Source organism: Pelophylax lessonae, assembly GCF_965119305.1.
Source record: "Pelophylax lessonae genome assembly, chromosome: 4".
Taxonomy (NCBI): Eukaryota; Metazoa; Chordata; class Amphibia; order Anura; family Ranidae; genus Pelophylax; species Pelophylax lessonae.
This window is the reverse complement of record NC_138771.1, coordinates 554,154,426-554,179,184: the sequence shown is the minus strand read 5'-3', so window position 1 is coordinate 554,179,184 and position 24,759 is coordinate 554,154,426. Positions and strand designations below refer to the sequence as shown.

The 24,759-nt window shown below is 44.3% G+C and overlaps 1 protein-coding gene across 2 annotated transcripts in view; it reads right to left on the bottom strand.

Moving 5' to 3' along the window:
- Positions 1-23,097: 23,097 nt before the first annotated feature.
- NPC1L1 (NPC1 like intracellular cholesterol transporter 1) overlaps positions 23,098-24,759 on the bottom strand; it is a gene marked incomplete at its 5' end in the record, with an annotated part of 76,445 nt that continues 74,783 nt past the window's right edge. For both annotated transcript variants that reach the window (XM_082252790.1, XM_082252789.1), the window contains one exon: positions 23,098-23,640. In XM_082252790.1, the coding sequence (XP_082108916.1) occupies positions 23,420-23,640 (221 nt within the window). In that variant the 3' untranslated portion in view covers positions 23,098-23,419. The remainder of the gene's footprint in view (positions 23,641-24,759) is intronic.

The following is a 24,759-nucleotide window of genomic DNA, read 5'->3' as shown; positions in this document are numbered from 1 at the left end:
AATTTTTTTTTTTTGCGGGACTGCGACATTGCGGCGGACAGATCCTTAACTGACATTTTTGACACTTTTGGGGGTACCAGTGACATTACTGCAGTAATCAGTGCTATATATATGCACTGTTACTGTAAAAATGACACTGGCAGGGAAGGGGTTAACTTTATTGGAGAGAAGGGGTTAATGTATGCCTGGTATAAAAAGAAATGTAGTAGCGCCAAACACTATAGGCAAATGAAATCATCCATAAAAGTCCAAATAGAGTCCATAAAGGGAAAAAAGGCAAGATCCCAGATCCAGATTGTGCAGGTAAAGGAAAGCTAGCACCCAATCGTGATGTGCACACTTTTGCGCTTACCAGAGATCAATAAAATCAGAGCGATGTATGAATCCAAGAGGAGCAAGATGGACCACCAAATTGTTCAGGGATTCCGACTCGAATAAATCTGATATGCTGACACCAGTAGGGTATATATAGCCTGATATAGGAAGTATCGCCAGGGCTTGCTGCAAGTTAATCCCAACTCCAGTACCTCAACACAAAAGGGAGGACAATAGTGCAGACTGTACAGGATAACATTTATTGAAATAAAGAATGGTACTCACACATAACGAAATGTAAAAGAGCATGTCACATAATGGGATACCGCGGTGTGGGGTAGCGTGCTAGTCGTTCCCGGGTCGCCTGACGCGTGTCGTCAAAGAAAATGACATCATCCTGCCTCTGAGAATCGTTTCAAAATGATCAACCAGCTGCTGCAGAATCAGGGCTATAATGAAGAAAGTTGCAGGGTCTGCATTCCTTTAGACGGTATTTCCTATTCGGAGTATCTTACCAAAAATGACATTTTTGTTGCAGGGAATGCCAAAAATCTTACTTCTATCGTAGTGACTTCTGGGAAAGTCAAATGGTAGGAATCTGCAACAACTGTGAACAGAACACCTCCAGGTAGCCATATTGCATTGCACTTAACAGAAAATTACAGAGCTGAAGATTGAAATAGAAAGGTGATTTTTAATAACATTCAATTACAATATGACTTGTGTCAAATTGTACTTTGTATATGCTATATTTTTTTTTTGCCTTTTTTATAATTACACATTATGCTTAAAAACAAAAATCGAAACTCGTTAATAATTTTATTTACAATAACCTGATCATTTTTACACAAGTATAATACAATTTTTACACAAAATATTAAAATAAAAAACATAAGAGGCTATACATTTCTTTTACTCTTATCAGATTACCTAAATCCTTGGTAATATAAAACACATAAATATACACATATATATAATATTGCTGATAGCTTTCTGAAGGTGCTAGTTTTTTATGGGTTCACTATGTTGGGTTACTGATGTGGAACAGCTAGAATTCAGAAATCAGAATTCCTGATCTGTATGCTTTCTCTGAGGAGTCGGGTATGTAGAATATTTTTTGGTAGTGGTCACCAATAACATCCTTTGAAATTGTTTTTTTCCCTGAACAGAATGTGCAGACTTCATGGTAAGAAGCTTACAGCTCAGGCACCAGAGCCTGGTAGGCCCAGAAGCAGTGGAACTCTGTAGAGGTCCTGTAATTATTTGCTTGTAGGCAGGCGCAATTTGTCCTTCATCCAGTAGGTGTTCGTGTTCCACTGTAGAAATGGTAAGGAGGCTTAGAAGAACATTGTTCCTCTGCAGGCTCCAAAGATTTCACAAGGGGAGGGGCTTTCTGATTGGACACTGCAACCTCTGGTGACCTTCAGTGGCCATCTTGGGTGAGGCAATCTTCTTAAATCAGGGTGCCTAGCTCATTTTAGCATGCTTTGTGCAAGTGGTTAGGTCAGGGACAGAGACCCCGCTTGTTAAAGAAAGTCATAGCACAGGGGAAGGTTTCCAGTTCGAGGAGGGACAGTGCAGGGACTTCACCAGTTTCTAGAGTACATTCCAGTTCTGGGAGCAGCTGTTAGATGTATATGGATGTAGCCAGGAGCGGACTACGGTCATCTACTGTATATTTCCCTAGTGTTGGTCTTGGATTTCATGCATCATACTCCTGAGATTGGAAGAGAGCATTGTGGGAACTGTAGTCTTCTGAAAAGATATGTCTGAACTGTTGCACTGCTGAACTGTTTCTGGACTACACCTCCCAGCAGGCTATTCGCTCTAGGGGGAAATTTTGGGAGAGACTATAAAGGGATCTGCTGACCAGGTACACGCCCTCTTGCTTCCATCGTGTGTGCATCGGTCCGCAACAGAGAGAGAGAGGACTGCGGTCTACTGAACACCGCCCAGCTGTCTGCAGACTCAGCCCAGGTGAGACAGGTGATGCTCACTACTTTGCAGACATCCCTGCAGCATCGCTGATCATATCGGGGTCTGTGGGACTCACTGAATCAGCACTGAAAGCCATCTCAGTGTCTCACAGCGTGGAGAGTTGACTTTGCTTGAGCTTCAAGGAGTTAAAAATTGGTCATCAGGACTGGTGAGAGAGCACCTGCTCAAAGTCCAGTTATCAGCTACTACATCTCTTTACAACATTTATTGGCAGCACACAGGAAAACACTATTGATGATCAGTGGCGGCTGGTGCTCAAAATTTGGAGGTGGGGGGGGGTGTGGGCGCAAAAGAAAAATGTAATAGGCATTGCTTTGCGGCAAAAAACGCTGTACAAAATTGCATGACTTTGAGGTCACAAAAGTGTGAAAGGGGCCTTCAGTAATCAAGGTATAGTGTGCCCCCTTTCAATGCAGAATGACCAGCGTGCCCCCTTTCAATGCAGAGTGACCAGCGTGCCCCATTTCAATGCAGAGTAACTAGCGTGCCCCCATCAATGCAGTGACCAGCATACCGTGCCCCCCATCAATGCAGTGACCAGCGTGCCGTGCCCCCATCAATGCAGTGACCAGCGTGCCGTGCCCCCATCAATGCAGTGACCAGCAGGCCGTACACCCCATCAATGCAGTGACCAGCGTGCCGTGCCCCCATCAATGCAGTGACCAGCGTGCCGTGCCCCCATCAATGCAGTGACCAGCGTGCCCCCATCAATGCAGTGACCAGCATGACCCCATCAATGCATCGACCAGCGTGCCATGACCCCATCAATGCAGTGAACAGCATGCCGTGCCCCCATCAATGCAGTGACCAGCATACCGTGCCCCCATCAATGCAGTGACCAGCATGACCCCATCAATGCATCGACCAGCGTGCCATGACCCCATCAATGCAGTGAACAGCATGCCGTGCCCCCATCAATGCAGTGACCAGCATACCGTGCCCCCATCAATGCAGTGACCAGCGTGCCATGCCCCCATCAATGCAGTGACCAGCGTGCCCCCATCAATGCAGTGACCAGCGTGCCGTGCCCCCTTCAATGCAGAGATCATCGTGCCCCCTTCAATGCAGAGATTAGCGTGCCAAGCCCCCCCCCCCCCCGAGACACTTACCTGTAGCGGCGGCTTCTCTTCAGTGCCCGCGTCTCCTCGAGTCCTCGAGTTACCCACTGCAGCGGCTTCAATCACTTAACTTACCTGCTCTCCTGGGCAGTGGGCTGGCTCGGCTGACTCGACTCCTGTGACTCCAGACTGTGAGACGTCCACGCGCTGCTTCTCTTTTCTTCGCACTGACGGCGGCGGAAACCGGGAAGGTGACGGAGACGGACGGTGATGGTGAGTGACTGATGCACGCACCGCCCCCACAATGACGTCAGCCGGAATGTCCTGAATGATTGGTCCAGGCTGGAGTCTGGACCAATCACAGCCAGGACAGGACAATGATACCCAGAAAGCCGCCAATCGGCGCCTCTGCTGGCAGCACGTGGGATGCCAAACCCCCCCCCCCCATAGCAAGCGATAGGTCCGGCACCCCTAGTGGGCTTTTAAATGGTAATTTCTTTGAAGATTGATTGGGGGGGCGGCACCCCTGCGCCCCCTATCGACCGGCAGCCACTGGTCCCGATAAAGGGAGGAGCGCTGTCCGAGATGGAGAAGCCAGATAAAGGATATCAAATGTTCCGAATACCACGGTATGGCAGGGATAGTGGCTGTGGGAAAGCCTCGCCGGGACCAGCCAGCTCGAAGATCAGCCGTCACTGCGGCGCACAAAGCCCTTGTGCGGTATTAGGAAGAAGAGCCGCTCACCTAGCAGGAACCAGTGTGGAACGCAAGCATCCCCGTTGCCATGACTACGAGTTTCGCGCATATGCGCTTTATCAGAGAGCAATTGCATTCACCCTCCTGTAGAAGAGGTACATACATAGAGAGCTCCTGGAAACTTCTTGCTTTACTACTGCTTTACTCCCTTTGAACACTGTATACAGACACCCTACACCTGGATCGTTTAGGGGAGCGGATCATCATTACACTCACACTGTGAATCATTTGTTCTTTTAGCTCCAACTGCTGGTGGCGAAGATAATAGCAAGGCCTTGCATTCTGAACATTGCTATTTATTTGCTTTTAAAGGGGACACACTGCTGGTATCGAGATTAACTCATCTTTCATTACAATACAACTACTATAGGCCGGCCCGGGGTTTTCTTTTAGTAGGAGTATTTCACATTGATATTCATAGCTTTCTGAGAGATCCATTCACTTACTGTCTGATACTGTGTATATTGGGGTTATTTGCTTGTTACTGCAAATGTTTTTTTTAACTGTTTTCCTAGTATTATTTCAGCTGAGTCCTGGAGGTTTACCCAGGGCCTAGTTGAATAATACCTCCTTTAAGCCCTTCTTTTGGGTAAAGTAAATCTAAAGAGTTAAAACAGATCTGCATTGTGTCGGTGTGTCATTTAAAGGTATACACAACATGTCTGAACCTAGAGTGTCAGGAGAGTGTGACAGTTCACAGGGTCAAGTCGGCACAAAAGAACATGCCACCACAAGCAACCCCCAAGGGGGCAGTGCTACATTTGTGGGCTTGTCTGGGATGTTCTTTGCTGCTGCAGAACCTAGTCCGCCCAGTCACGAGCCATTGAAAGAGAAAGAGATGGACCCAGTGGCTGCAGCTTTCTGGGGAAGGGCTCAAGGAGCTCGGATGGAGCGAAGCATTGTTCTCAGGAAGAGATTGCACAGAGAAAGAGACCCGGCAGTGGGTGAGAGTCTTAGTTCCAGAGCTAAGGGCCTACATCTTGGATGTAAAGGCAGAGCTTACTCTGGACTTTGTGTGGGTGTTGATGGAGTGGTAGGAAGATATACCTGCCTATTTCCGAGAAGAAGAGGTGTCCTTAATGGAAGGGGTAATTGCTCGGGCGGTTCCACTGCAAGTGGGGGAAGAGACCACAGAGGGGTTATCGCCACAAGCCAGTGCAGGGATAATGGGATCAATTGGTGAAGTGCCTGTGGCTGGCTGACTGGTACAGGGCATGTGGGTGGCTGACTGGCTGGCTGGAACAGGGCCTGTGGGTGGCTGGCTGGCTGGTACAGTGCCTGTGGCTGGCTGACTGGTACAGGGCATGTGGGTGGCTGACTGGCTGGTACAGGGCCTGTGGGTGTAGGTGGCTGGCTGGCACCGGGCTGCTGTGGGTGGGTTTATGGCTGTGTTAAACACTCCCAAGAGACTCCCGACTCCAGACGAGGCTGTCCAAGGCGAGGGAGGTGGCCTAAGAAGGCAGAAGGTTAGGCACAGTGCGCGGAGGCACGTGGCGCAACATATGCAATGACGTCACGACAATATTGGTAATATCGGCAAGTTCCGGGACCGATCCTAATATATCGAGAAAAGTGAATATTGGCTCTCTGATAATCGGCTTTGCTGATAATCGGTCAATCTCTAAGTTCAACCACACCCACGAGCAAAGAGATGAGAGACTGAATACATTTCCCGAGTGGACAGGATGTTACACCAGATCATCCTTAAGAGGGGCATAGACCCCAAACATGCTGACCAAGTTCGACTGGATCGGGTTCTACAAGGGGCCCGCCCAAATCATCCAACTGTCCAGAAGTTACTGTTGGAGGGGGCTTGAACATTTCCCACTTACCCTGAACTGATGAGAGAACTAAGGGAGGAAGAAGCTTTGTTGGAAGAAAAGAGTCAAGAGGCAAAAGAGCTAGTTGTAAAAGGGGGGAAGAAGGAGAAAGCTTCTGCGCGTGTTGTCCACGCACAGCCCAGTTATTCAGATGAGGACAGTGAGACTGAAGTAGACCAAGAAAGGCTTGTAGGCCCTGACAGCAACCAGTCAGATAACGACCCAAAGTCGACCAAATTGATGACTCAAGTTGCCTAAGTTCGACCCTGGGGGGTCGAAGTTGTTTCCAACCAAGTAAAAGAAATGATTTGAATGAGGAGAGGTTGGGCATTTCAAGGCTAAGTGTCCCAAGAAGGAAGCCAACCCAGAGTTTCTAGCAGAAGTGTTGAGAGCATTGCAGAAGACGTACTTCCCAAAGAAGGAGAGAAATTTCCGGAGACCTCAGTGAAGGAGCCAATTGAGTGTCCCGAGACCAAACAGAGCTCCAAAGTCAAAAAGGAATCAACAAGGAAGCAGAAGATGAGATATTTTACTTGCCCTTCTACCCCTTTGTTTGTAACTAAAAATTAGTCGCTCAGGTTGGGGGGAAAGATACAAAAGGTCAATGCACCCTCCTCTAAACAATTTGTCAAAATTACTCTATCGCCATGGAGGAAATTAGTCAGGGCTCAGATCACAGAGTCACAAGCAAAGAACGTGCCATATAAAGTTTAAAAGGGGACTCTATCTCCTCAAAGGAGGCTAATTAGTGCTCAGACTACAGAGTCACAAGCTAGAAACATGCTGAAGAACTTGGTAGGGCCCTCTCTAATAGTTTTGCTTCAGGTAATAGGAATCTACACCAAGGCTGTGCTTGACTCTGGGGCTTAAGTGATGCTATTGTATAGGGATTTCTGCGACAAGCATTTAAAGCATATCCCACTGTGCAAGCTGTAAGAATTAGAGATCTGGGGCTTTGGCACTCAAAAGTTCCCTTACTATGGGTACATCCCTGTCAAGATAACATTTGACTCCTCGTTGGCTGAGAAGCCAGAGACCTTCGACACAAGCAGTTGTTCGTCCTCGGGAGCAGGACAGAATTCCTTTTGGAAAAAAAAAAGAATTCCTTGTTGATAGAAACTAACACTGATCTAGTGAGAAGACTATTTATCCCTTTGGCCGCAAAGGGCTTTGTTGCAGAGGAGATACACCCACAGCTGAGACAGGCTTTACAGCGTATGGTCCAGGAACAATAGGCACCAGCTGAAGGAGTAGGAAGACTGTGGTGACTGGACACTCCAGAGAGGGTGTTGCACAGTTTGTATGAAGGCCACTGTGAAGCCGTCCTGGAACCAGCCGGGTCCATTTGTGGTGCTGGAAGTTGATCCACTGGGAGAAGAGACAGGGTTAGAGTTGGTCCCGGAAATTGTGCCCACAAAGATGTTGTCGAGAACCAGGGGAAGAGTCCCATTTAATGTCCACAACGTTACAGGTCAACCTGTCAGCCTGAAGCCTCGTATGGTGATAGGACGGGTGAGTGTGGCTACTCCTGTAACAATCGATGACTTGGTTTAGGAGGCCACTAGTGAGGACCAGGAAGGAGTCTTTCTGGTTCAGCGTCCTTCTCTTCCTCTCAAGTGGAAGGAAAGGATCAAAGCTTATTTAGCAAGATGGCAAGAGATGTTTTCCATAAGCAAATTTCATGTGGGTTGCGCCAGGAGTGCTCAACAACGAATGTGAAGACAAGCCTTTCTGGGAGAGAGCTCAGCAGATCCCTCTAAGTGGCCTTGAAGACCTTCGGGAGCATTTGGCGGAACTGAAGAAGTCGGGGGTCATTAGAGAATCTAGGAGCCATTAAGCGTCCCCCATTGTGGTGGTGCGCAAGAAGAATGGAACCATTCTGATGGGCATTGATTATAGAACACTGAACCAAAGAACCTTACCTGATCAATAACAGAGCGAAGTGGTTCAGTGTGTTGGATCTGTAGAACCGATTCTACCAGATACCGATGCATCCTGATGAAAGAGAAAAGACGGCTTTCATCAGCCCATTGGGATTCTTTGAGTTTGATCGCATGCAACAAGGATTGGCGGTGGCCCCAGCCACCTTTTCAGAGGTTGATGAAGAACACAGTAGGTGACAGGAATTTGATAGAGATGCTTGTGTACATGGATGATATCATCATGTTTTGCAAGACACTAGTGGAGCACAAAGCATGACTCAAAATGGTCTTTCAGAGACTGCAAGCAAAGGGGCTGAAATTCTCGTTGGAGAAATGTCAATTCTACCAGACATCAGTCACCTATCTGCGACACGTGGTCTCAGCCAAAGGAGTAGCCACCAACCCATAAAAAGATGGAAGCTGTTACCGTCTGGCCTTGGCCAAGGACGGTTACCGAGTTGAGGTCGTTTCTAGGATTCTGTTCCTATAATAGAAGATTTGTGAAGAATTTTGCACAGATTGCGAAACCTCTGAGTTGTTGCAGAGGGAAAGGAATGAAGATTTGCAGAGGTTGGGTTCAGGGGAGTCACAGCCGCTGGAGCCCAGAAGACCGCATGAGTCTGTATAGGATAAATGGACTTTAAAGTGTGAAAAGGTTTTTAGACACCTAAAGGAGAGCCTTACTGAAGCTCCAGTACTAGCCTACGCTGACCCTTCTAAGCTTTACGAGTTGCAGGTGGACGCTAGCCGAGAAGGGCTCTGAGGAGTTTTATATCAAGTGACAGTAGGGAAGCTTCATCCGATAGCCTATGTGAGTCGAAATCTTACTCTCTCCAAAAAGAAATACCCTGTATACAAGTTAGAGTTTCTGGCCCTCAAATGGGCAGTAGTGGACAAACTGTGAGATAACTTATGTGGAGCTACATGTGCAAGAAAAGAGGGGGGTATAGATCAACCAAAGAATTGGTGGGACTATACCAAGGGGGATTTAAATGTGCCTCACAGAATATCTGTATATGCGTATATATTTATACAAGACACAGACAATAAATATATATAAAAATTAAAAAAAAAAAAAATTTATTTAAATACACAATATGTTAAAATCTACATTGTTTGATCCACATCGATCATCAAATTGAACAAATAATACAATGTTTACAATAATGCATAACCGTTGCTGGAACTACGCGTTTCGCAGTGGGTGCTTCCTCAGGGTCTAGCAAAAAGTGTCTATACATCGATATTGAGTCAGTTATAAGGATCTAAGGGTACATAATATATTTATTAGAATTGTGAACAACAAGATAATAGTGAGTCATGTTCAATAGCTACTTTTAATGCAAAGCTTATTCTACATTGCTTATTTATCTCTGCTCATTAACAATTATTCTTTTTACTCCTAATTTGTTTATAAGATATTTTTCAAGGAGAAGCTCCTCTTATTTTCAATAAAATGACATAAAGATTTATAGTATATGGATATCAATCAAATAGTCATATAATCCAATAAGATTTTTATGGTTAACCGGCAAAGAGAGTAAAAGAGGAATAAAAACATCTCGCAGATAACAACCCGCCTAAGACAACTCCTGATCCGTAAGACAACCTTTTTTTGGCACATTGCCTATTTTCAACAGTATATAAAAACAAAAATCATACCAATTGGACTACGTATTCAGATATTCCAAATCATTCACTCTGTGTCGTCCGAGTTAAAATAGAGATGGGAAGAAAACCTGACACAATGTTCAATTGTAATGATGAAAATCCTGAAAGACTATTATGAAGCAGAAGCATTAATATTGGACAAAGAAATTGTAGAAATAGTGAACCAACTAGCAGCATTCCAAAATAAACCTATCTTTAAGGAGAAAAATCTTGAGATTAAAAATGCAGTAGAAAAATATAGTGGAGAAATTATTAAAAGAAAAGATAAAAAAATGAATCGTGATCAAATAGCATTCAGAACAGGTAGAGCCTATAAATGGGAAAGAAATACCAATAAAACATATAGACCTAGACCCCAAACCGAACAAAACAGAGAAGATGGTAACTGGTCTGATTCATCAGCGACATCCTCCACGACAAGTGACGGCCACTTCCGGTTTGCGGAACATCCTCCCGCGCGTCCACACGTGGACGCTTTTGGCGGGCGGATGTGGGGGGCGGGAGACTCGGAGGAAGGGGAGGTTTGGCGCCATATCGGAAAGGTATAAAATGAGAACCCAACACAATCGAATCAGGTAAGCCTACATCTAGGCTGCTGGAATAAAATGTCCTAGATAAACAAGCCTTTTTGACTTGGAGATTGGTAAGCAAAACTTTTATCTCCCATTGTTTGGTGATTGGTAGATATATATTTTCAACTTGACATTTATTCGTTCCCTGATGTCTATTTTTGCAGACTAAAGTTTTCTATCTGGGACAAATACTGATTGGAGTCGACTCTCCTGCCATAAAAATCCTTGGATATTTGCACTTAATTCACTTCGAGATATATGTGCTAACTTTGCACTCATACTATCTCACTTTTCTGCTGTGATTGTTTGTTAATACAATCAGCACAACTGTTATATTTTCTTACCCTCCTTCCTGCATAAGCTCCACTCGAAGATATATGCAAAAACACTAGGGTAAGTCTTTTTTTTTAAGTTTTTGCTTTATCCCTTTTCACTTAATTCCCCCGTTTTACATTGACCATTATAATGCCATCTAAGGTACTTATAAGGCTTAATATTATGCCTTCTTATAAAATGACACTGATAATATCTAGAGGATGCAACATATGGAATTTCGAGGTTACAAGATGTGATACAACATACTTTTAAATAAGAAAAATAGCAAATGTGACCTACTTCATTATTTAAATATCAATCTCCCTGCTTTATCCTATATACTATTCCTTCGTCTCTCTCTACGTATTATATTAAACAAACCATAAAGTTAACAGAGATGTTCCCCTCCCCTTTCCTATTTAAAGGTTCTATGGCATGATCCCTCCATTCTTTGATTTTAAAATAAACGAGTATATCCTATACTTTCTACTTTGATCACCAAACAAGGGTAAGATTATCATTTTATATTTGAAACAAATGGCTCTCTAGACTATCTATGTGTTATTAGTATTGTATTTCTATTCAGTATTTTCATCCTATCTGATATCGGCGCCCCCTTTTTTCCATCTTCTCCTTCCCTTATCCTCCAATTTTGGTAGGCTCCCTCCTGAGTTTCAACTTACCCAGGGGGTAGCCTAATTCTCCAATGCCCCCCCCTTTGGGCGGTGTGGTAATTCATTCTTTACATCTTATTTGTTCCCCATCTTTCCTTTGTATGTCCCATTCCCCACCCTTCTTTTGTTTTTCTCTGTTTGATATGTTTGTTCTCTCCCCCCCCCCTTTTTTTTTTCCTTTTTCTTTTTTCTACGCTTCATTTCCTTCTCCCCTCTCCCTCTTATAGTATCCCCTTCTCTCTCTCCCCCACTTTCCTTTCTTCCTTCCCCCCCTCCCCTCCCTCTCCCTTTCCTTCCCCCCCCCCCCTCTCTTCAATGTTTTTATTCCTCTTTTACTCTCTTTGCCGGTTAACCATAAAAATCTTATTGGATTATATGACTATTTGATTGATATCCATATACTGTAAATCTTTATGTCATTTTAATGAGAAAATAAGAGGAGCTTCTCGAAATATATCTTATAAACAAATTAAGAGTAAAAAGAATAATTGTTAATGAGCAGAGATAAATAAGCAATGTAGAATAAGCTTTGCATTAAAAGTAGCTATTGAGCATGACTCACTATTATCTTGTTGTTCACAATTCTAATAAATATATTATGTACCCTTAGATCCTTATAACTGACTCAATATCGATGTATAGACACTTTTTGCTGGACCCTGAGGAAGCACCCACTGCGAAACGCGTAGTTCCAGCAATGGTTATGCATTATTGTGAATATTGTATTTTTTGTTCAATTTGATGATCGATGTGGATCTAACAATGTAGATTTAAACATATTGTGTATTTAAATAACATTTTTTTGTTAATTTTTATATATATTTATTGTCTGTGTCTTGTATAAATATATGCATATACAGATATTCTGTGAGGCACATTTAAATCCCCCTTGGTATAGTCCCACCAATTCTTTGGTTGATCTATACCCCCCTCTTTTCTTGCACATGTAATCCATATGGGGGAAGGTGCCATTATATCTCTTTCTTACTTATAGGCCTTGACCTCCCCCTCCACAATTTTTCCTTATGTGGAGCTATGTTCATGGTCAACACTGATAACAATCCTTTAACTTACCTGCTGTCTACTGCTAAGTTAGATGCCACTGGACATCGCTGGTTGGCTGCACTGTCCGAGTCTTAATTTAGCCCGAAGTACCGACCAGGGACAGGAAACCGGAATGCAGATGCTTTATCCCAAAGGCCATATGTTTCAGAGGATGGTGCCAGGAAATGGGTACATTTGACCCCTAAAGGAGTTCATGCGGTGTACCAAAGGGTAGAATACCGTCACAAGGGGGCCACGGGAGCTGAAGGCGTTGGAGTTACCCCTACTGGAGTACCTCGGTGTTACTGTGATCTGATTCAAGTGCACAGCCAAGAATTGCCTCAGTTGACAAAGAAGGATTTGAGAAGATCCCCTATGTGACCTTGCCAAGAAGGCATTGGTAGCTCGAGACTCCCAGATGCTGCGGAAAGGTTTGGTCGACAGTGCTAAGGTAATTTACAAATAATGGGAAGGAATGCAGTTGCAAGATGGGATTGTATACTGGAGGTGCCCATCTGAGGAACCAGAAGGTGTTCAACAATTGTTCCTTCCAGAAAAGCACAGAGTGATGATATAGCAACCTCCTAGGTAGGTGCTAGAAAGAAAGTATAGTTTTGAGTCCTGTCTGCTTACCAGAAGGACTGCAGGTAAATCTATATCATTCTCTGCCTACCAGAGAGCAGGATCTGTTAGTGAGGTCTGCTCATTGTGCTCAGGTGCAACTCGTTCTGTCTGCAGAGTGTTTCACACTGGTCCAATAGGGAGGCATATTGGACAGTGGGAGGAAACCTGACAAATGAGTGCACTGGCGTTTGATACAGCCCTGGTGATTTGGCAGAAGAAAAGTGCCTCAGTGCATGCTGGGTTACTGTATAAAAGCCAGGAGCACATGTGAGAGAAAAAAGCAAAGAGACTTAATCCTTTCCATAATGTGGCAGTATGGGTTAAGCAGTGCAGCTTCTTCAATAAGCAACCTGATAAGGCCAAGTGAGCGGTGTTCTTATCCATTGTGAATAGTTACAGTTGGAGTATCCCACTATTCCCTTCTCCCATCCAAGTTCCAAAATAAACACTAAAAACCAATACCCCTGGGCTGTTTATTGTGTGAAGAGCCATCGGGAGTAAGGAGGTATGTGTGAACTGTTCCCTAAGTGATTGTGTGCTGGTAATCAGAGGAAGCCCAACAAGTCATCATACAGCAAGCCCTACGGGGACAGTGCTACAATAGTATTGACAGCTCTTCATGACAACCATGGACATCTGGGGCCAGAAAGAACCCTTAAGTTAGTTAGGGATCATTTCTATTGGCTATCCATGAGGACTGAAGTTGAACGTTATTGCCGCTCCTGTATCCGGTGCATTCAAAGAAAGACTTTGCCTGGTAGGGTTGCCCCAATGGGCCATCTACAAAGCCAAGGGCTGATGGAACTGGTGTGCATTGATTTGTTGTGTCTAGAACCGTACCTGAGTGGGCAAAGTAATGTCCTGGTTGTTACATAGTTACATAGTTACATAGTAGGTGAGGTTGAATAAAGACAATAGTCCATCCAGTTCAACCTGTGTAGGTGTGTGTGACTGTAATCATCTAACATAGCCCTCAATCTCCTGATCCTTGAGATGTAAGTCTAAGAGTCTTTTGAAAGTCACCATACTACCCGCAGAAACCACCTCTTGTGGTAGACAATTCCACAATCTTGTAGCCCTAACAGTAAAGAACCCACCACGTTGCCTGAGGTTAAAACGCTTCTCCTCTAATCGCATTGTATGTCCTCGAGTCCTCATGCAATTCCTTCGAATGAACAGCTTTTCTTCTAAGCTGAGATCCCCATTAAGATATTTATAAATTGCTATCATGTCCCCTCTCAGACGTCTTTTCTCCAGGGAAAATAAATCGAGCGATTGCAGCCGCTCTTCATAGGTAAGGTCCTCCAACCCCCTAATCAGTTTAGTTGCCCTTCTCTGGACTTTCTCCAGCTCCAACACATCCCTCCTGAGGACTGGCGACCAGAACTGGACAGAATACTCCAGATGCGGTCGGACCAGAGTTTTATAAAGTGGAAGGATTATAGTCTTATCTCTGGAATACATCCCTTTCTTTATGCATGCTAATATTCTGTTGGCTTTGGAAGCTGCCGCTTGGCATTGCATGCTGTTGCCTAATCTATCATCAACTAAGACTCCCAGATCTTTCTCCATTTTTGATTCCCCCAAGGGTTCCCCTCCTAACGTGTATTGTGTTTTTATGTTTTTGGTCCCCAAGTGCAAAACCTTACACTTCTCCACATTAAACCTCATTTGCCATGTCGTTGCCCACTCCGTAATTTTGTCCAGGTCATTCTGTAGGATATCTGCTTCATGCTGTGCAGTTATTGCCCTGGCCAATTTTGTGTCATCTGCAAAAACTGATAACGAACTACTGATTCCTTCCTCAATGCTGTTTATGAATAAATTGAACAAGGTTGGTCCCAGGACTGAGCCCTGGGGCACCCCGCTTACTACCTCAGACCAGTCTGAGTATGCGCTGTTTATTACTACCCTTTGGACACGGCCTTTTAGCCAATTCCGTATCCAAGAGCAAACCCTGCTGTCGATACCTGCAGACCTTATTTTATAAATTAAGCGCTTGTGGGGAACTGTATCAAACGCCTTAGCGAAATCCAAGTACACCACATCCACTGGTCTCCCCCTATCTAGCTCACAGCTCACTTCCTCGTAGAATGCTAAGAGATTGGTTTGACAAGAACGCCCATTTGTAAACCCGTGCTGGTTACTACTGATGATGTTGTTGTCTTTAGCATACTCTACGATATAGTCCCTTATCATCCCCTCCAAAAGTTTACATATTATTGATGTCAGACTGACAGGCCTATAATTTCCCGGGATATGTCTCTGGCCCTTTTTGAATATCGGAATCACGTTAGCCTTCCTCCAATCCCCTGGTACATCTCCTGTCCTAATACTGTCAGCAAAGATCAGGAACAGTGGTCTAGATATAACCATACTGAGTTCCTTGAGCACTCTCGGATGTACGCCATCCGGGCCTGGTGATTTGTTTGTGTTAAGTTTATCCAGTCTTTCCCTGATTTCCCCCTCTGTTAGCCATAGTGGCAAGTCCTGTGTATTACTACTAACCATACAGTCATGGTCAGTGTACCCTTCCTTTTCCTGCGTAAAGACTGACGAGAAAAAAGAATTCAGCACGGTTGCTTTTTCAGTGTCCTCTGTAACCATCCTCCCATCATCGTTAATTATGTGTGCAATATGCTCTGCCCTAGTTTTTTTGCTGTTGATATATTTAAAGAATTTCTTTGGGTTTTTTTTACTATCCTCCGCTATTTGTCTCTCAAAGTTGATTTTAGCCATCTTGATTTCGTGTTTATACTTCTTATTTTCCTCCTTGTATTGCTGGAAGGCCGATACTGTGCCCTCTGATTTATATTTCTTGAAGGCCAATTTTTTTCCCCTAATAAGTTTTTTAACGCTACGGTTTAGCCAGCCAGGTTTGGCTTTGTCTCTTCTAAATTTATTCCCCATAGGAATGCACTGCAAGATGCCTTTGCTTAATATTGTTCTAAAGCATTCCCATTTTTCCTCTGTGGTCAGTGATCCCAGGGTTTGGTCCCAGTTTACCCTTTCCATCAATGAGTACAATTTTGGAAAGTCTGCCCTTCTGAAGTTTAGGGTTCTTATGTTCCCCACTTGCCTTTTTATATTGTTATTTATACTAAATGTGATCATCCTGTGATCGCTAGAGCCCAGGTTGTCCTGGACTCCTACCTCTGAGATTATGTCTGGGTCATTAGTGATCAATAGATCCAGGATAGCATTCTCTCTAGTAGGGGAATCCACCAACTGCGACATGTAGTTATCCTGTAAGGTTTCCGTGAATAGCCGGGCCTTATGCGAGTGTGCAGTCCCCTCTTCCCAGTCAATGTCGGGATAATTGAAGTCCCCCCAATATGATGACTGATCCTAGTTTTGCCGCTTTACCTATTAGTGCTAAAAATTCCAGCTCTACCTCCTCCCCTTGGTTAGGTGGCCTATAGCAAACCCCCACAACTACTTTTCCCTTATCTTCTTCCCTATCGAGTTCAACCCACACAGATTCTAAATCCATGCTCATCCCATCCGTAATGTCACTCCTTTCTAGCACCTTTATATTGTTCTTGACATAGAGACATACCCCTCCCCCTCTTTTACCAACCCTGTCCTTCCGGTACACCGAATACCCTTGGATATTGGCCAGCCAGTCATGTGAGGGGTCGAAACAAGTCTCCGTTATTCCCACAAGGTCTATGTCTTCCTCATGTACTAACATTTCCAACTCATCCATCTTATTAGCTAGGCTCCTGGCATTAGCATATACCCCTCTTAGTTTTACGGAAGTTAAACGTGATTGGCGGTTTTGTTTATTTCTGTTTGGTCTGCTGTTCTCCCGCACAGACCCGCCAATTGATGTTGTTGACCTACTGTCGCTGTTGACCCTACAACTGCCTTCAGTCCTCTGCTCCCTCCTGACTGATTCTACTTCTGAGCCCTCCCCCCCGTCTCCTAGTTTAAAAGCCCCTCCAACTCTGTGGCCATCTTTCTCCCCAAAAGAGCTGTACCGTCCCCATTAAGGTGCAGCCCATCCTTACTAAAGAGCCGGTAGCCGACTGAGAAGTCAGCCCAGTTCTCCAGGAACCCAAACCCCTCCTTCCTACACCAATTCCTCAGCCACTTGTTAACTTCCCTAAGCTCCTTCTGCCTCTCCTGTGTGGCTCGAGGTACAGGCAGTATTTCAGAGAAAACCACCTTGGAGGTCCTTTTCCTCAATCTATTACCTAAGTCCCTGAAATCGTTCTTAAGGATCCTCCACCTACCTTTAACTTTGTCATTAGTGCCCACATGCACCATGACCGCTGGGTCATCCCCAGCCCCGCCCAACAATCTGTCTTTTTACAGATTTCCCTCTCTGTCCTCTTGATAATTGAGTCCCCAACTACCACAACCTGTCTAACCTTTCCTGCGTTACGGCCCCCCTTCTTCCTGGAGCCGTCCCTCCCCTGGCAGCTGGGGGAGGGCGCATGCTCCAGCACTGCCACCCCTGAGTTGATATCCCCCTCAACCTGCAACTCGGCAAACATGTTAGGGTCTACCGACTCAGGACTGGCCTCCCTGACTCTCCTCCCCCTAACATTCCTAACAGTCACCCAGCTGCGTACCTCTGCTGCTTGCGTCTCCTCTATTCCTCCCTCCTCTATGCTGACTTCGAAGGAATTTGAAGACTGCTTATGGGAAGGCCCAGGAAGCATCTACTGCTAGGGAACAAAGAAACAAAAGGAATTTCGACCTCAAAGTGAGAGTTCAGGACTTGCAACTAGGAGACTGAGTGCTGTTACGCAATCTGGGAGTGCCAGGCAAACGCAAACTAGCCGATGGATGGCATTCCCAACCATAGATCGTCTGCAAATGGCTACCTGGGCTTCCTGTGTACCAAATTCACCCAGAGGGAAAGGCTGGTCCGCTTAGAACCTGGCATTGAAATCACCTCCTTCCCGTATCTGATGCCATTCGTATATCTTCACCTTGCTCTGATACATCCTGCCCTCCTACTTTAAGGCCTAGAACTTGTCGGACATCCAAATCTGCCTCCTGAGAGGATGAGGAAGAGGAGATTGATGAGAAAGAGCTGGCCCTTCACTGGTTATGAGTTCCCCAGCTTGAGGACACCAGCAGAATCTCCCAGCCTTCAACAGAAGCTTTTGATGCAGTATCTCAATCCGAGGGAGTGGAACATCAGCCTGTTGAGGCAGAAAGGTCTACACCATCCCCTGTAAGAAGGGTTAAGGGGTTAAGTCAGAGCCAGCTGACAACTATTGAAGTACCAAACCTTGGAGAAGATGCAACCCCCTCCACCTGAGATGAAGGAAGAGAGATTGCTCCTAGTAGTTCAGAAGAGCAAGAGCCTGGTTGTAGTTTTTAGGGTCTGGATCATGAGCCTGAAGCTGTAGAATACATGCATTCAAGGCTTATATGGGACATCCACCTAAGAGACTAATATACGACACCCTTGGAGAAACTCATCTCTACAACTCAACGTTCTAGTCAAGTGCCAGCTTCTTCTATGGAACCTTTGGTGGAGGATGACCCTGCCCCACCCTCTGACACATCTGGGTGGGTCACTAATCTATTATTGGCCTGTTATTAAAATTATCTAACTACCTGATGACTTGTAAAGTTTCTTGTTAGAAAATCCTTCTATTAGTCAGCTATTTTCTACTGTAGGTTCTGGTTAGCAGATTTATTATGTGCAACTCTTTTGATAATTATTTTAATGAAGTTATATCTTGTCTTTGGCGACCAAAGACTTTCAATTGGGGGATGATATAGCCGGGAGTGTACTACGGTCATCTGATGTTGCAGACTTGTCCGCTGCTTCCTAGACTGTCTCTATATTCCCCTAGTGTTGGCCTCGGATTTCATGCATCATACTCCGGAGACTGGAAGAGAGCATTGTGAATACTGTAGTCTTCTAAAAATATATTACTGCACTGCTGAACTATGGACTACACCTCCAAGCAGGTAATTCGCTCCAGGGGAGAATTGTGGGGGAGACTATAAAGGGATCTGCTGACCAGGCCCACGCTCTCTTGTTTCCGGGAATCCATTGTGTGTGCCTCGGGCCGCCGCAGAGAGAGAGAGGACTGCGCACTACTGCACACCACCCAGCTATCTGGAGACTCAGCCCAGGCAGGACGGACGACAATTGCTACGTCGCAGACATCCCTGCAGCATCGCTGATCGTATCGAAGTCAGTGGGACTCACTGAATCAAAAGAACAAAGCTTTCTCAGTGTCTCACAGCATAGAGAGTTGACTTTGTTTGGTCTTCAAGGAGTTATAAAATGGTAATCAGGATTGGTGAGAGAGCACCTGCTCAAAGTCCAGTTATCAGCTACTACTACATCTCTTGTAACACCTTAGATTGTACGCTCCTTGAGGGTAGGGACTGATGTGAATGTGCAATGTATATGTAAAAGCGCTGTGTAAATTGACAGCGCTATATAAGTACCTGAAATAAATAAATAAAAAAAATAAAGAGTTAAAACAGATCTGCATTGTATCAGTGTGTCATTTAAAGGTATACACATGTCTGAACCTAGATTGTCAGGAGGGCAGGACAGTTCTCAGTGTCAAGTCAGCACAGAAGAACATGCAACCACAAGCAACCCCCAAGGGGGCAGTGCTACATGCATATATAACATACTTGCACACATATTAGTCCCAGTTCCCGGGACACTGCCACCCCTGTCAATGGCCCACCCAGTATATCCCCCCATCTGTGTGATCCCACCCCTATATATGTGGGAACAGCCCAATTGTGGCTTCAATCCCCTCAGTTAATACCCTTTATCGAGTTAATGTGCAGTAGGAAGTCACGAGTCTGTTCTTTTATCTAAATTAGCATACTCATCTGCCCCGTGAACCCAGCGTTGTCCTGCTATAATCTTTTCCTCCCAGGTCCGTTGCCATCTTTCTTATGGATGTCATCAGGAGCTGTCTGTCTCTATCTGGTTCAGGGAGCTGGCCCGGATGATGCATTAGGGTCTGCCTCCTCCAGCAGCAGTTCTACCCACCTTATGTGCAGTATAGAAGCTGAAGCCTCAGATGCAGGAGGTTTCAGGTCCATGTAATTTTTTCCTAGGTGAGACTGGAGGCACGGGTAGGGTGGATTGGGGAAAAAAGCTAAAGAAACACACATGAAAAAGATTTTTTTTTTTATTTATTTTTTATGCAGTGAATGTCCTCTTTAACCATAATGGAACCAGAGGGCCAGTAGTACAGTACAGCAAGATTAGAAGGGACAGAAATAAATCCTCAGAATTTACAAAAATAATGTAGATAGGTAGCATTTTTATAAATTTCTTTTTCGTGATTCTGTAGGAAGCAGAGAGCTGTAGTTCAGCCTGCTTGTATGTGCCTATTAGTGTTCTCCAAGCATGGAGTGTATTCTGTCAATCAATTTCTGTTTAAGCTGGCTCCAGAAGGGCTGTAGAGGTGGCATTCTGTGTTATGGATGTTTAGTGATTCAACTAGTTAGCATGCTTGGTGGGTATGTTGAATTGGCTGGGTGATATCAAATATTTGAGGCACTTCCTGGCACATGGTCTTCCTTCCTGGGCTTCTGCCTGATGAGGATGTCGATGAGGGCTATCTTTCTCCCAGACCTTTGGGCCTAGGGATTGGAGTGCTTCAGGAATCTCCTCTCCTTGGAGGAAACTCTGAAAATGCTGGCTGCAAGTGATATCCTATTTAAACAGGGGGTCTCCAAAATTTCTAAAGAAAAGGCCGGTTTACTGTCCTTCAGACTTTAGAGGGGCTGAAATGTGCTCAGTGGGAGTAAACAGCGCCTAATATCTAGGTATTAGGGATAGAAATAGTTGGTGTCATTGGGGGGGGGGGGGAAATAATGCCCCATTGTTTGTGTCAGTGGCAGGAATTATGCCTCAAGGGTCAGACAAAAGCAAGCAAAGGGCCACATCCAGCCCCAGGGCAGCAGTTTGGAGGCCACTGAGCTAGAGGAAGCCAGCGGAAACTGTGCCCACAAGAGAGGTGGTGAGTGACTGACTGATTGAGTGAGTGGAAAGTATAAACAGGTACATAATCATGCTGCCTTGCCTTGGAACACGGAGACATAGATAGGTGAACCTCAACTGCTAAGGAGCCATGTCCTTTGTTAAAGGGTCAGGGGAGCATAGCCTGATGAGAGAGGGGCCCAGTGAGATTATAAGGATGTGCAGGAGACCAATGACTGTTCTGTGTAGAAACCTTCAGGTATCTTGTACTTCCTTTGCCACCCTTCCTATTCTTTATGCACTGTTCAAGTTTAAATTTGAAGTGATTTGTGCCCATCTTCCTTCTATCCTGAGAAAATAATAACTTCTTGAGGTGAATGTGCCTAAGACATTATTGCCAAGTAAGTAGACTTAGGACCTTTGCAATGTAGCTATTTGTCAGCTGAGAATCAGTATTTACTGAAAATTAGTCAGAAAAGTGCTACAGCTTAAAAGCTTTATCAGTAATTTTTCCTTTGGGACATTTGAGGCTGAGTTCAGGAAGAGAATTAAAAGATAGAACAAGTATTGAGAATGTTGAGAGGTGTCGTAAGGCTCTTTATAGTTTGGAAAACATGAAACTACCTTTACTTTGTCTAGTTTGGTGTTCTAATTCATTCTGCTCATAGTAGAGTGAAACAGAACACCACATCCCTGTAACGAGAAACATTAAGGCCATAGATGAGGATAGGATTTTTAAGGTGTCACCCTGTCTCATTATACTTATACACAAACTTTTTTTGGTAAAAATCAATAAATCTTTATTTGCAATTTCATAAAAATGACATGTTATAAAATTCACAAAACACATTTGTCACTGATAGTATTGCTATCCAAAGAACGCCTTATACAATGTTCCCATATAACTGCCATTTGCCAGTTACAACATAATGGCCATACTCTATGCTTAGGTAAGTAGATTTTGTCCTGCAGGATGTATTAGTTGCTAGGTGGCTTTTTGTACTCATCTCACAAACACAGTCTGCTTCATCAGATCATATGGGAATGTAATGATTTGATCCGATGACATGCAGATGCAGTCCCATGTGAAAACTGACACAATCCCCCAGAGAAGGAAAGCAGGGAATACAGATAAGCCTCTGCAGGTAAAGGAGATGATCTCTAAATATTCACCCCAGCTCTACGGGTAAGTGGAGCAGGAGCAGTGGGAATAACTATGTGTATGGCAGTTAATTCCCTCTCAGTCGCAGTTCGATTGTCTGTGTATTGAAAAGCGACTGTACATACAAAGCAGACTTCATTCTGTCCCCAACAGCATATTCAGCAGTAGTTTTTGCTAAAACAATCATGTGAAAAAAAGAGGAGGGGTTTATACAAAAGGACATCCTAATTAAGGTTTGCCTAGGCAGCATGATGTCCAAATACAGTCCTGTATTATTTAATAGAAAAAAATGTCAAAGTTATTACTTTTATACCCTGAATTAGGGTGCTCAATACACAGCAGCTTATGTGCAGAGAAAGATTATTCTATACTGCACATGTGTAAGAAAGTTAAATAGAGATTCCCATTGTAGTTCTCCCAAGCCACAACAAGATTCTTCTATTCATCAGTGACAAGTGTCTAAATGTCTGCAGCTTTGGCAGTAACTTCAATAAAACCATTAAACGTGACCTCCCCACTAAGGGTGCTTGGCAACTGTGCACTACCAGTCTAGGATTTTCCTGCAGTGCTATATAAGTAAGTTGGTGGTTTATTGAAGAGGCCTTCTGTGGCGAGATGCATGCAGCATTTATTTTTTTGGACCTGTCCGTAGAAGAGGATGTAGCCAGAAAGCCATTCCATGTGAGGTTCGGAAGAGTAGGGACTTTTCCCACTTGGTGGGTTAAGACCAATTACATTCCTCTGTGACTATGTTCTACCCACTGCTAGGGCACAGGCCTCCCTCTGCCTATGGCTTTCTAACATTGCAGTCATTGTTGTAACATGTTTAAGTATGGTGTCACCATTATCACTTAATGTTCTCTAGTAAAGTCAACCATCTTTTTATGGAGCTCACTTTGGACCTTGTTTATTTAGTACCTATTGGGGAATACTTTTAGACATGGGCTTGTGCCCAGGGGAACCAACAGGATGTTTCAGAAGGGTGAAGTCTTGGTGGTCCAATACTGAGAAACTGCAGTGTGCCCCAGATCACTGGAGCCAGTTGGGAAAAAATTAAGGAACACTACATATGCCCCCGTTAAATTACATATGCTCTGCTGATAATCAGCTGAAAAGTGTAAAGAAAGCTGAAGTTCCACTTAAAACTTTTTTTTTAGCAGAGAGAGGTAGACTGATATTTTATAGTTACTCTGTGACAAACTGACTTTTTAAAAATTACTTACTAAAACAAAAAAAGGTGCAAAAATACTGTTTTATTGTACAATGTTTCCTTTCTAACAATAACAGAAAAATGTAATATATACCTATATACAGCTGTAAATCAGTAGGCAATGTCCAAATGAGCAGTGACATAGCTGGAAAACAAGAGCCATCTCTTTACATCTAGTATGATCTCTGTAGTTCCTACAGATTTGCTTTTATCGGTTTGACTTTTATGGCAGCTGTGTGCTGGTCAGTGGCCCTTAGCATTGGCCAATTAAATTAGTACTTGAGGTAATCGAGAAGCCCTTGCAGTAGAGCAGATACAGTCTCAAGGTTTGTTCTTTTTCTTGGATTAAACTTTTGGCTTGTTGTTCTCATCTTCCTGTGAGTTAGGATTGCTATATATGTTTCCATTCTTCTCATTTTCCTGGGAGTCAATTTCAGTATATACATTTGTGTTCTTCTCATCTCCCTGGAAGTCGGGGTTAGCATATACGTGTACACCATTTTCCTGCCTTTTCTCTCTCTCTTTCTGCTGCTGTAGTAGTAGCACCGCTCGGCTGACATTCGGACCTGCATGGAAATAATAACAAAGATCAGATCTGACAGTTTATGAAGATAGGGAAAGACTACCAGACCTGGCTAAGGAACTGCAATGTGCTTATTTGTATCCTTGTGAAATTATAGGATGGAATGCCGAGATTGTTCATCCACTTTATACTTTCGCAGGAGTCCTCTCTAATGAATGGTACACACATTCTTTTTTTTTTTTTGTGCAACCCAGCAGGTGTACTAACTAATTGATATTAGTTCAGCAAACTCTACCACTGTGCTACTGTGTCTCCCCCCCCCCCCCACACACACACCCCAGAGCCAATGGATACAAGCACTGATCGGGATGCTGGTTTTCCAGCATGTCCCTTCTTCAAAAGCCAGTCCTTAGACCAGCTTCTGTTGGAAGGACAGCTGTACACATGGTCAGAATGATGGCTGGTTCCTGCTAGTACCGACCATGTGTACCCAGTTTTAAGTGGTTGTAAAGTCAGAAAGCTTTTTTTATCTTAATGCATTCTATGCATTAAGAAGGTAAAAATAAAAACACTACTGTGTGCAGCAGCCACCCTCCAGCACTCCCTAGCACTTAGCCGAGCCCTATCTTCCTTCAGCGATGTCCACGAGTTCCTCGGCCATCCGGGACTCTCCTCCTGATTCACTAAGACACAGCAGTGGCACCATTGGCTCCCGCGACTGTAAATAAAAGTAATTTAGCCAATCAGGAGAGAGAGAGGGGGACAGGGCAGAAACAGGGCTCAAGGTCTGAATAGGCACAGTGAGCTGTGAATCATGGTTGCCCCCATAGTATGCTGCTTGCTGTGGGGGCAATTGACAGGAGGGAAGGGCCAGGATCACAGAAGAAGGACCCGAGAAGAGGAGGATCTGGGCTGCTCTGTGCAAAACCAACTGCACAGAGGAGATAAGTATAACATGTTTTTTATTTTAAGAGAAAGAAAAACTAGACTTTAGAATCACTTTAAGGGCTTACTCACACTAGTGAGTTGTGCTAAAGTTTTTATCGTGTGGTATCACACAAATAATGTGTGTTGTGTTAAGCAGCCAATACATTTTGTATGAGTTGCCAAAGCTCCACAATGCACTTAAACATTCGTTGCAACATTCATTTAAAGCAACGCA